Source organism: Lacerta agilis, chromosome 8 (assembly GCF_009819535.1).
Source record: "Lacerta agilis isolate rLacAgi1 chromosome 8, rLacAgi1.pri, whole genome shotgun sequence".
In the NCBI taxonomy this organism is placed as follows: Eukaryota; Metazoa; Chordata; class Lepidosauria; order Squamata; family Lacertidae; genus Lacerta; species Lacerta agilis.
Window position 1 is genome coordinate 81,638,642 of NC_046319.1, and position 13,019 is coordinate 81,651,660.

Sequence of the window (13,019 nt, forward strand, 5' to 3'; positions counted from 1 at the left end):
TGCCAACTAATACAGTTGTACCTTGGTCGTCGAACGGCTCGGCTCCCGAACAAATCGGCTCCCGAACACCGCAAACCCGGAAGTAAGTGTACCGGTTTGCGAACATTTTTTGGAAGCCGGACGTCCGACGTGGCTTCCGATTGAGTGCAGGAAGCTCCTGCAGCCAATCGGAAGCCGTGCCTTGGTTCTCGAACGGTTCCGGGAGTTGAACGGACTCCCGGAACGGATTAAGTTTGACAACCAAGGTACCATTGTTGTTCAGTCGTTCAGTCGTGTCCAACTCTTGGTGACCCCATGGACCAGAGCACACCAGGCATGCCTATCTTTCACTGCCTCTCACAGTTTCGTAGCTTCGAGAACACTGTCCAACCATCTCATCCTGTGTCATCCCCTTCTCCTTGTGCCCTCCATCTTTCCCAACATCAGGGGCTTTTCCAGGGAGTCTTCTCTTCTCATGAGGTGGCCAAAGTACTGGAGCCTCAACTTCAGGATCTGTCATTGTAGTGAGCACTCAGGGCTGATTTCTTTAAGAATGGATAAGTTTGATCTTCTTGCAGTCCATGGGACTCTCAAGAGTCTCCTCCAGCACCATAATTCAAAAGCATCCATTCTTCGGCGATCAGCCTTCTTTATGGTCCAACTCTCACTTCCATACATACAAGGTACCACTGTATCATGAAAAAGTTTCCAACAATGAGAGCTATTTGACAGTGGAACAGAAGACCTGGGGAGTTGGTGGCCTTTCCTTCGTTGGAGGCTTTGAAACAAGAGGCTGGGTGACCTCCTGCCAGGGATTCTTGGGCTGAGATTCCTGCATTGCAGGGGGTTGGACTAGATGACCCCCCGGGGTTTCGTTCATCTCTACCGTTCTACAATTCTGGCAAATGCATTAGATTGAAATCGATTGCAGCGTTTACCTGGGGCGTCCTTGGACCTGTTTGCCACCACTTCCAACCCCACCCCCCAGAGTCCATATCCCGCCCCCCACCCCAGGAATAACATAAACCAGACTGGGCTGCAGTTCACACACAAAAGATTTAATCACCTCCGAAAAAGCAGCCACACCCTGTGATGGAAGAAGAGGGACTGGATGGCACTGGGAGAACTGGGAGGGCGGGGAATGGATGATGGCGGGGCGAGGGGGGGACAAAGAGGTCAGGACGATGGCCGGGTGTGGCAGGCACAGGTTTTTAATGTAAAAACTTGTGTTCATCAACACTCAAACGTTTTTTTTTTGGGGGGGGGGTTGACCTTGAAAAGAAATAAGAGAGTCATGGTTTGGGTAGAAGTTAGAAGAGGGCACAGGAGGGGGGGCATTTTGGAGGGGGAAGTTGCAGGGGAGGAAGGAAGGAGGGAGGGGTCCCGCGTGACTTTATATGGGGGGGTGGGAACAGGGTCAATTTCAAAGGGTTTAAGGAAAAAGGAAAGGGGTGTGGGGTCAGGATGTCACCAATGTTGGAATTGGGGCAGCTGAGATGGAGGACCATGGATTTTGGGCGAGTGGGGAGGGAGGCGTGACTGGCGGAAATGTGGGCGAAGGCAGGGAAATCGGGGGTGGGGGGGGTGGAGTGGGGGGTCGGTCCACGAATTCAAATGACTTTTTTCCGATGAATGAACACACCAAACACAGAATTTCTTTTTATCTAGACCAGCCAGATACAATAAATATAGTAATCGAATATTGTCTCCGTGGGTCCTGTGGGGGGTGGGGTTTGCAGCAAATGGGAAGGGGGACCCCCACCCCAAACCCTTCCCTTAAGTCGGACCACCACCCCAGAAAAAGTTTTCCTGTGGTCTTATGATCAGTTCCCTCCTGGAATAATTCCCCCCCCCCGACTTCTCTCCTTTTTTCTTTTTATTGGAACAGTTATTAATGCATAAAGAGGAGGAAAGGAAGAAAAAAAGAAAAGAAAAAGGATCTTTGTTTAGTTTTTCGTGTCATCTGTGCATATGTGTCTTTCCTTGGCCTCCCCCCAACCCCCCCAACCCCCCTCCCCCTTTCCCAGCGCTCTCGAGCCCTGGCACCCCTAAAACCGTCCACAGCCCCCCTTATCTCTCTCTCTCTCTCTCTCTCTCACTTTCTCTCTCTTTTTTTGTGGCTCGGTTAAGGCACCGCTGCAGAAGATTCTGGAAACAAGCGGTCAATTGCGGAAGAGGTTGGGGGGCAAAGGAGGGGGGGCGGGCCGGATCCGCCCCCGCCCCCTGTGAATATTTCGGCCTGCTTCTCTTCTCTCCTCTCCTCCCGCCCCCCCCGGCCACCTTCCCTGCCTCCCTTTCTTGGTTGCTCTGCCCCCAATGGGTTGTGCGTCCGGCAAGTCCGTCCGTCCGTCCGTCCACCCCCCCTCCCCGCCCCCAAACCCCCCACTTTTCAGACTGTGCTTTCCAGCATCCATTCTGTGCTGCTAAAGGTGACCCTCCGGTGGCTCAGGGGGTCCTCCTCTGAGTTCAACTGGGAGGTGGACATGTGTCGCTTTGTCCGTGCCCTCCGCGGGTAGCTGTGGCTCTGGAACAGCGAGTAGTCCCCGTCGAAGGAGTGCCGGTGGTGGTGAGTCCTGGACAACTCGCGAGGGGGGAACCCCCCCAAACCGCCACCGCCGCCGCCCATCTTGGCCCGCAACGGCGGCCCCGACCCGGCGTCCTTGACCAGGCACAAGGAAACCGTCGAGCCCCTCAGGCCGCCCTCCGCCTGCCCTTCGTCAGAAGACAAGATGGCCACCGTCTGGAGGCTGGTGGCCATCTTGGAGCCTCCTCGGCTGTCCAGCTCAGTCAAGGCAACGTCTTGGCGGCTGGGGGCATCTCCCGCAGCGTCCCCCCTCGGAGGTGGCTCCTTGGAGGCCACTTCTTGGAGAGTCTCGTATTTGTCCTTGGAGGCCGAGCGGGGAAGGGCGTGGGGCTGGTTCCCGTTGGTCTGCGAGTAGACGTTGCTGACTTTGGCTTTCTTGTGCTCCTCCTGCCCGCTGTAGACTTTGTACCGGATCATGAGGATGATGATGAAGACCAGGACGGAGGCCACGATGATGCCCCCGATGATGATGATCATGGTGCCCCCCAGGAACTGGGTGTGCAGGGAGTGGCACTGGGTGGCCTCGCCCTCCGTGGTGAACTGGACGCAGCCCACCACCCGGGTGGCCGTCAGGGAGGTCACCCCGTCGTCGTAGACGGCCAGGACGCACAGGTCGTAGTCCCGGCCGGCCGCCAAGTCGTTCACCAGGAAGGTCTTGCTGGACGGAGGGATCATCCTGGGGTGGGGCGGGGGGAGAGAAGGAGACATTGGGATCAAACGAATCGATGGTTGAGAACAGCACCCAGCCGCCCCTTCCTCTCTCACGGGCCTCATTCACACATGGGACTCTCACAGAATCATAGAATCAGTTACGGGTAGGCAGCCGGGTTGGTCTGCCATAGTCAAAACAAAAAATAAAAAATAAAAAAATCCTCCCAGTAGCACCTTCTGGTCAGCAAGCCCTAGACTCTACTAAAAAATTGTAAAATGTACAAAACTAAATCTAATTTATGTTGGAGGTGCAATCGATTGGAGGGCACGCTTCTACACATGTGGTGGCAATGTGAAAAGAAATTAAGGGCTTCTGGGATCTGGTTTTAGAAGAGATGAAAAAAAATATTTAAGTATAATTTTGGGGGGAAAGCAGAAGCCTTTTTGTTGGGAATAATTGATACGGCTATAGCTAGAGAAGATAAGAAATTATTTTTGTATGCTGTGGCTGCAGTATAATTTTTTGGGGAAAGAAGAAGCCTTTTTGTTGGGAATAACTGATACGGATATAGCCAGAGAAGATAAGAAACTATTCTTGTATGCTGTGGCGGCAGCTAGAACCCTGATCGCAAAAAAATTGGGGGGAAAAGAAATAATTCCAACAAAACAAGAATGGAAAGATAAATTTAGTTACAGGTAGGTAGCCGTGTTGGTCTGCCGTAGTCAAAACAAAATAAAAAATAAAAAATTCCTTCCAGTAGCACCTTAGAGACCAGCTAAGTTTGTTCTTGGTATGAGCTTTCGTGTGCATGCACACTTCTTCAGATACACTGAAACAGAAGACACCAGACCCCTTAAATATAGTGAGAGAGTGGGGAGGGGTATTACTCAGAAGGGGGGTGGGAATGGGGGATTGGCTGATGGGTGTGTGGAAAACCAGTTGACGACTGTTAACGACTGCAATTAGTCTTAAAGGAAAAAGTTTTTGTTTTTTTTTAAAAAAATGGGTTGTTGGTTTCGTTTTGATTTTACGTATTTGATATTTTTTGTGAACCGCCCTGAGACCTTCGGGTATAGGGTGGTATAGAAATCAAATTGATGGTGGCAATGATGCTGTATGTTGGATATGTGATGGTAAAGCTGTAATTTGAAAAAACCAAGTACTGTATTTTTCGCTCCATAGGGCACTCCGGACCATAGTGCACACCTCGTTTTTAGAGGAGGAAACCCAGATTTTTTTTCCTGGTTTTCCTCCTCTAAAAGCCTTGTTTTTTTGAGGATCAACTAAAAGTTTAACAACTTTTTTTGCAAAGGGAAAAGCCCTGGTTTTTTTGAGGATCAGCTAAACGTTTTGCAGCTTTTTTGCAAAGGGGGAAAAGCAAAGCTCGTTTTGCAAAGGGGGAAAAGCAAAGATGAAAAGCCCCGTTTTTATGGGGTTCAACTCACATTTCTGCAGCTTCTAAAGGAAAGGGAGCCTTTTCTACAGTTTCCAGACAGATAATCTAATCAGCCAGTCCCATGTCGCTGGGGAAACAAACAACCTCCCTCTGCAGCACATTCAACAATGGAGGGCGGGGCTGAAAGGGAGCCGGGACTCTTATCTCTCTCCCGATCTCTTGCTGATCAGCTGCTGAGAGGGGTCCTTTCAACACCCCCTTTTCTCTTTGTAAAATAAAAAGCACGATCCTCTTTTGGCCCCTGGGCAATTCAGCTCCAGGGACCACCATTCGCTCCATAAGACGCACAGATATTTCCCCTTACTTTTAGGGGGTGCGTCTTATGGAGCGAAAAATATAGTGAATAAATTTAAAATAAAGTAAAATGAAAGAGAGGTGGGGCAGGACAAGACAGATGCTTGGCACCTTCCTGTGCCCTGGCAGCCGAGGGATGCAGAGGATCCGTGCGGGAGAGGCGGGGGGGCGGAGGCTTGCAAAGTGGTCCACCGACTGCTGAAGTGCTGCATTTCTGCAGAGCACTCGATTAGTTCCCATTTATTAGCAGGAGCGGGTGATGGAGAGGCCTGAGGAGCAGCAGGCAATTAGCCAAGAATTATAGAACCGTGTCGCCAACAGCTGCAATTTTCTGGGGGGTGGGAAAGGCAGGAAAGGGGGGGGAGAGGATATGGGGGGTGGGGAAGAAACACACAGATCGCACGTGGCCCGGGCGACCTGGCGTGAAGATGGATTGATCTGGCCGGGGAAGGGGAGAGAGCAGGATCCATCATCCTGCCAGCGGAAAGGATTAGCCAGCGCCAGCCTTGAAAGAAACAAGGTATCTGGGCCTCCGCACCAGGTCTTGCCGGTTCTACGCATCTGTCTCCCACTGCCGGAACATGGCGCCTCTGGAACGGGTGAATTAATCATCGGGAGAGGATGGGCAAGCTTCTCTCCATCTGTGTCCTTGGGAAACTGCCTCCGAGAGGATTGGACAGATTCTGTGGCTTCTGACGGTGTCCAGGGCAGCTGTCTCCCAGCTCCATCTGGAACGCAGGATGAGACCCTACCTGCCCGCAGACTGTCTCGCCAGAGTGGTGCATGCTCTGGTTATCTCCCGCTTGGACTACTGCAATGCACTCTACGTGGGGCTACCTTTGAAGGTGACCCGGAAACTACAACTATTGCAGAATGCCGCAGCTAGACTGGTGACTGGGAGTGGCCGCCGGGACCACATAACACCGGTCCTGAGAGATCTACATTGGCTCCCAGTACGTTTCTGAGCACAATTCAAAGTGTTGGTGCTGACCTTGAAAGCCCTAAACGGCCTCAAAGGCCCGGTAGACCTGAAGGAGCGTCTCCATCCCCATCGTTCAACCCGGACACTGAGGTCCAGCTCTGAGGGTCTTCTGGTGGTTCCCTCACTGTGAGAAGCAAGGTTGCAGGTAAACAGGCAGAGGGCCTTCTCGGTGGTGGCGCCCTCCCTTCAGATGTCAAGGAAATAAACAACTATCGGACTTTTAGAAGACATCTGAAGGCAGCCCTGTTTAGGAAAGTTTTTAATGTTTGATGATTTATTCTGTTTTTAATCTGTTGGCTGCCACCGGGAGTGGCTGGGGAAACCCAGCCAGATGGGCAGGGCGTAAATAAATTATTATTATTATTATTATTATTATTATTATTATTATTATTATTGCCAGGATGGCTGTGCTCTGCCTCCACTGTCAAGTTTTGGAATACCAGAAGCTGGAAATTGCTTGAGGGGGGAGGGTAAGTGTGTTTGGCTCCTGCTTCCCAGAAGAGGCATCTATTTGGCCACTGTGAGAACAGGATATTGGATTAGATGGGACATTGGCCTGATCCAGCATCTAGGCCCTTCTTGGGTTCTTATGGTACCTCCAGCTCCAGAGGCAGTCTATCCCGATTCCTAGGTTCTTAGGGGTATTTGGCCACTGTGAGAACAGGATGCTGGAATAATGAGTCTTTGGCCTGATCCAGCAGGCACTTTTAATGTTTCCGTATCCACGTGCATTGGATCGGGGCCCTTCCAAGCCAGAATGTGTGATTTCCCAAGCCTGCTGGACCTAGGCTCTCCTTACGAACTCATTCTCCAGGGACAACGGCAGCATTCTGACATTACGATAAAGTGTGGCCCTATTATGGTGGGTATGAGGAAGTGAGAGCTGGACCATAAAGAAGACTGATCGCCGAAGAATGGGTGCTTTTGAATTCTGGTGCTGGAGGAGACACTTGAGAGTCCCATGGACTGCAAAAAGATCAAACCTATCCATTCTGAAGGAAATCAGCCCTGAGTGCTCACTGGAAGGACAGATCCTGAAGTTGAGGCTCCAAGACTTTGGCCACTGGGTCTCTTTTTTGCCCATCCCTTGCTGCCAAGGAGTGTGGTGGAGTCTCCTTCTTTGGAGGTCTTGAAGCGGAGGCTTGACAGCCATCTGTCAGGAATGCTTTGATGGTGTTTCCTGCTTGGTAGGGGGTTGGACTGGATGGCCCTTGGGGTCTCTTCCAACTCTATGATTCTATGATTCTATGGGAAACACTGGCCTGCGAGCGCTCCAGTTGGAGAACAGCCTTTACCAAAGGCGTCATGGGCTTTGAAGACACTCGAACTCAGGACGCAAGGGAGAAACATGCCAAGAGGAAGGCACGCTTGGCAAATCCACACCGTGATCAACTCCTGCCCAGAAACCAATGTCCCCACTGTGGAAGGACGTGTGGATCCAGAATTGGCCTCCGCAGTCGCTTACGAACTCACTGTGAAGTCCGTGTTTATGGAAGACAATCTTACTTGGCTACGAGGGATCACCAAAGAAGAAGAAGAAGAATCTAAAGGTTATGGGTTCAATCCCTGCATTGGGTGAAAAAATCCTGCATTGCAGGGGGTTGGACTAGATGATCCTCAGTTCTCTGATTCTAACGCTGCCATGCTGAGCATGGAAGGAGGAAGCCTTTGAGGCTCCTTTCGTGGCTGCTTCCCTGCCTCTGCACCTGAACTCTGCTTTAATCTTATTGCTGGCTTTGTGACAATTCCTGGCAGGGATTCCTGGTATGAGCAGCTGTTCCACCTCTCCTGCTCTCCCCTTCCCTGAGAGACGGCTGCAAGGTGGCAGGAGTGAAGGAGATAAGCTGCGTGGGATCGTCCGGGCTGGCTGGCGGATCTCTGGAAGGGGAGGGTGTCAAAGCAGGGGATCGACTCAGGGAGGCAAATGGAGGGGGGCGTGCTGGTGGGTCAGTGGTGGAGCACCTGCTCTGCATGCAAAATCATAGAATCATGGAGCTGTAGAGTTGGAAGGGAACCCAAGGGTCATCTAGCCCAACCCCCCGGCAATGCAGGGACGTGCATGTGTCTTTGAATGAACAGAACAAATGAGATTAAGATTGTGAGTCAAAGGAGTGGGGAGGGTATGAATCCAACCCTGCTTAGCTTTTTGGGGGGTTGCTATTTCCTTAGCTCATATTGTTTTATAATTTATGAATATTGTTGTACTCTGCAAATCCTACAATAGGACTTTTAGCTCTCTTTTTAGTTCTTTGGTTCATCGTGGTTCGTAGATTCTGACTGTTTCACTGGTAATTTGCAATTGCTTTACGGATTATTTCTATAGGATTTTACGTGATTTGTGTTGCGTTTGTGCATTCTGTTTGTTGTTATTTATTGTTTGCAAGCTGTTTTGCAATTTAGTGAAACACAGTGGTAGCTCTGGTTGCGAACAAGATACGTTCCGGGGTGCCGTTCGCACCCCAAAAAGTCCACAACCAGAGTGGCGCTTTGCGCATGCGCGAAGCGTGATGGAGCGCTTCTGCGCATGCGCGAACCGCGCAAAACGCTTCTTCTGCGTGCACGGCAAAACCCAGAAGTAAACATTTCCGGGTTTGCCGCGTTCTTAACCTGAAAAAACGCAACATGAAGCATTATGACTGTAATAAATTCAAAGAAAAGGGGGGGAAAGGGAATATACAGCTGTCCCTTACAGGGATCGAACCTGCAACCTTGGCGACATCAGCACCACACTCTCACCAACCTCACTCTCTATGCCAGGCACCCCCAACCTTCGGCCCTCCAGATGTTTTGACCTACAACTCCCATGATGTTTTGGCCTACAACTCCCATGATCCCTAGCTAACAGGACCAGTGGTCAAGGATGATGGGCATTGTAGCCCAAAACACCTGGAGGGCCAAAGGTTGGGGATGCCTGCTCTATGCCCTCTCCTCTCTGCTCACCCAGCTCCTACAAACACCTTCCCACTTTCAAATCATTTCCCCAGCAAAAACATTTCCTGAGTTCCTTCCGCTGCCTTATTCATTCATTTATATTAATCTTTTTCAATGCCTCCCTTCCTTTGTTGCCAGTGCTGAAGGCAGCCCATTACGAAAACAACAGTAACTATTAAAAAAACACCCACCAAAAATTAGCACCCCACATAACGATAATTAAGTCAAATTACTCGTAAGATTGTAAATACGTATGATTATCCCTAATGCCATAACACGGCGAGAAATTTAACAATAGCCGTGCGCCGATCGAAACCTGCATGGATTCGGGCTGCGAGCCTGCGCAATGTGCACGTGCTTACTTGGGAGTAAGCCCAACGGGACTCTGTTGGGCTTACTTTGGAGGAGAAGTGCACAAGGTGGGGTTGTGCTGGCAGGTTGCAGGACCAGCTACAAAGTCTGTGTCACTCAAGTCGGTGGGGTTTACTTCTGAGTAAAAGCTCAGAAAACTGTATGGAATAATGCACGGTGGGAAACAATAGCTCAGGCATTCAGAAGAACAAAAATTAATTAAATCGCGGGGCTGATCTCACTCAGATGGACTTCTTTGGAGACTTGGGTGGGAGGTTGCTCAGTCCCTACGTTCAACGGTTTATCACTCAGAAGACTAAGAGATGTCGTGATAGATGACTTCAAATACCTGAAGGGCTGTCCTGTGAAAAATGGAGCAAGCTTGTTTTCTGCTGCTCTGGAGGGAACGACCTGAACCAACAGATTCCAATGGCAAGGAAGGAGATCCTAACTCAATGTTAGGAAGAACTTCCTGGGGGGAACAGACTCTCTCGGGAGGTGGTGGACTCTCCTTCCTTGGAGGTTTATAAGCAGAGGTTGGATGGCCATGTGTCAGGGATTATTTCGCTGTGATAACCTGCGTGGCAGGGGGTTGGGCTGGATGACCTCTTGGGGGCCCCTTCCAACTTCACAACAGTATGATTCCAGACTTCAGAAGAGGCAGGGCAATTTCAAAAACTCAATACATTTCAACTCCCTAGTGAGCCCCCCTGCGAGAAACCCAGATGATCGATCATTGCAGCTTCTACATCTCCATAACTCTGTTCCTATACAAAGATAAATTCTAGGACATTTCTCTCTCTCTCTCTCGTTCTGGTGACTGGGTGGGAGCGGCTGCCAAGACCATATGACACCGGTCCTGAAAGACCCGCATTGGCTCCCAGTACGTTTCTGAGCACAATTCAAAGTGTTGGTGCTGACCTTGAAAGCCCTAAACGGCCTCGGTCCTGTATACCTGAAGGAGTGTCTCCACTCCCATTGCTCAGCCCAGACACTGAGGTCCAGCTCCGAGGGCCTTCTGGCAGTTCCCTCACTGGGAGAAGTGGAATCAGGGAACCAGGCAGAGGGCCTTCTCGGTGGTGGCACCCACCCTGTGGAACGCCCTCCCATGAAACAACTACCGTATTTTTCGCTCCGTAAGACGCACTTTTTTCCTCCTAAAAAGTAAGGGGAAATATCTGTGCGTCTTATGGGGCGAATGGTGGTCCCAAGAGCTGGTCTTTGACCGTAATAAAGAATGATTTGATTTGATGATTTGAATGGTGGTCCCTGGAGCTGAATTGCCCAGGGGCCAAAAGAGGACCGTGCTTTTTATTTTACAAAGAGAAAGGGGGGTGTTGAAAGGACCCCGCTCAGCAGCTGATCAGCAAGAGATCGGGAGAGAGATAAGAGTCCTGGGCTCCCTTTCAGCCCCGCCCTCCTTTGTTGAATGTGCTGCAGAGGGAGGTTGTTTGTTTCCCCAGCGACATGGGACTGGCTGATTAGATTATCTGTCTGGAAACTGTAGAAAAGGCTCCCTTTCCTTTAGAAGCTGCAGAAGTGTGAGTTGAACCCCATAAAAACGGGGCTTTTCCTCTTTGCTTTTCCCCCTTTGCAAAAGGAGCTTTGCTTTTCCCCCTTTGCAAAAAAAGCTGCAAAAAATTTAGCTGATCCTCAAAAAAACAGGGTTTTTCCCTTTGCAAAAAAAAGCTGCAAAACTTTTAGCTGATCTTAAAAAACCCCAGGGCTTTTCCCTTTGCAAAAAAGCTGCAAAACTTTTAGCTGATCCTCAGAAAAACAGGGCTTTTCCCTTTGCAAAAAAGCTGCAAAACGTTTAGCTGATCTTCAAAAAAACAGGGCTTTTCCCTTTGCAAAAAAAGCTGCAAAACTTTTAGCTGAACCTCAAAAAAGGGGCTTTTAGAAGAGGAAAACCAGAAAAAAATTTTTTTTCTTGTTTCCTCCTCTAAAAACGAGGTGCGCCCTATGGTCCGGTGCATCCTATGGAGCGAAAAATACGGTATAATATAATAATAATTATTATTATCATCTCCCTCATACCCACACACACACACACATTAATGCCCCACGTCAATACAGGCCCCTGTCCCCAAATCCATCCACTTGGCAGCCATGGACACTGCCCCGACCACGCCGCAGCAACCCGGATGGTGCAACAGGCCCCGACCCACATCACTCGCCTGTAAACCAGAGAGTCATCCAGGGAGCTGTTGTACTGGATCTGGTACATACGGATGCCAGGGATGTGCCGCTCAGACGGCCAGTGGATGACCACCGAGGTGGACGTCAGGTCGGCGGCCACGATCCTCTTGTCCAGGTGGTTCTTGGTGTCGTTGGCGCCCGATTTGGCAGAGGTGGTGATGTCCGATGAGCCGGGGTCGGGCTCCTTCATGTGGCCCGTGTTGTTGACCAGCAAAGGGAGCGGGACAATGCAGATCTCGACGGGAGCCGTGGCCTCTCCGGCCGCGTTGGAGGCGATGCAGGTGAAGACCCCGTTGTCCTTCAAGGTGGTGATGAGGACTTCCAGGGTCCCGTTCTCGAAGACCGTCGTGCGGGTGGTGTTGTGGATCAGCTTGCCGTCGGGGGCAATCCAGTGGATGGAGGGCTCGGGGTCGCCCACCGCTTTGCACTTGAGGCTGACGCCTTGTCCTTCCATGATGAACGCCTTGGAGGAGTACTGGCGGGTGATGAGCGGGGGCTCGCAGATGAACTCCTCCTCGGGGATGGACCAGAAATACTTGTCCATCAAGTGTTCCGGCGAAGCGCAAGTCTCCAGGTCGTCCTCTCGGGTCAGCCTACGCAGCCAGAGGAGCTCGCAGTTGCAATGCAGAGGGTTGCCTCCGAAGCTGATGGTCAAGGTGGACGGGTGAGTCCCACGCACGTTGGCCAACACTTGGGCCCTCAAGAAGAGGTTGTCCGGGGGCAGCTTCTGCAGCCGGTTGGAGGTCATGTCCAACCGGACCAGCTTCTGCAGCTGGGAGAAGGTTCCCTCGGCGATGTGGTCGATGAGGTTGTGGTCCAAGGTCAAGGTGTTGAGGGTCACCATCTGCCCGATGGCCTCCCAGGGCAGCGTCTCCAGGTTGTTGTAGGAGAGGTCCAGGTCCTCCACGGTGGAGAGGAACTCGTCGAAGGCGGAAGGCTCGATGTGGCTGATCTGGTTGTTGCCCAGGATGAGGTGGCGCAGGTTGCCCAGCCCACGGAAGTGTTCGTTCTTCAGGGCGGCCAGGCGGTTGCTGTTCATGTGCAAGGCCCTTAAGGCACGCAGGTCGGAGAAGGCGTAGGGCAGGATCTGGCTGATGGTGTTGCGAGAGAGGGTCAGGTGCACCAGGCTGGTCATGTTGGAGAAGTCCTTGCGGCGGATGACGGTGATGAAGTTGTCCGTCAGGCGAAGCTCCACCGTCCGCCGGTCGATGGTGGGCGGGACAAAGAGGAGACCCGTCTTGGCGCACAGCATGGTCAGCGTCGGGGAGATGTTCTGGCAGATGCATCGGCCGGGGCAGTGCTGAGCTTTCGCCATGGTGCCAAGCATCAGAAGAGGCAGGAAAAACTTTTCCATCGTACCGGCACACGCCGTACCTGCGGAGGGAAGGGAGAGAGGCGTCAGTCGGTGACAGAAGCATGTCGGCAATGAATCACACACAGAAGAAGTGACGTTAACTCTTTATCAGAACAAACGAGGTATGCTCAGGAGTGCCAGGCCTCATGAGCGTATGTAGCAACTCTTCTCAGTGGGCCTTGCCCCTGTGAGGGTTGCCATATGCCCACTTTTTCCAGGACATGTCCTCTTTTTCTG

General features: G+C 51.4%; 1 protein-coding gene across 1 annotated transcript in view; it reads right to left on the reverse strand.

Moving 5' to 3' along the window:
• Nucleotides 1–2,368: 2,368 nt before the first annotated feature.
• LRFN1 (leucine rich repeat and fibronectin type III domain containing 1) overlaps nucleotides 2,369–13,019 on the reverse strand; it is a 135,153-nt gene continuing 124,502 nt past the window's right edge. The window contains exons 2-3 of the mRNA XM_033158596.1: nucleotides 11,407–12,802; nucleotides 2,369–3,239 (exon numbers count right to left, since the gene is read on the reverse strand). Coding sequence (XP_033014487.1) covers nucleotides 2,369–3,239; nucleotides 11,407–12,782 — 2,247 coding nt within the window. The 5' untranslated portion in view covers nucleotides 12,783–12,802. The remainder of the gene's footprint in view (nucleotides 3,240–11,406; nucleotides 12,803–13,019) is intronic.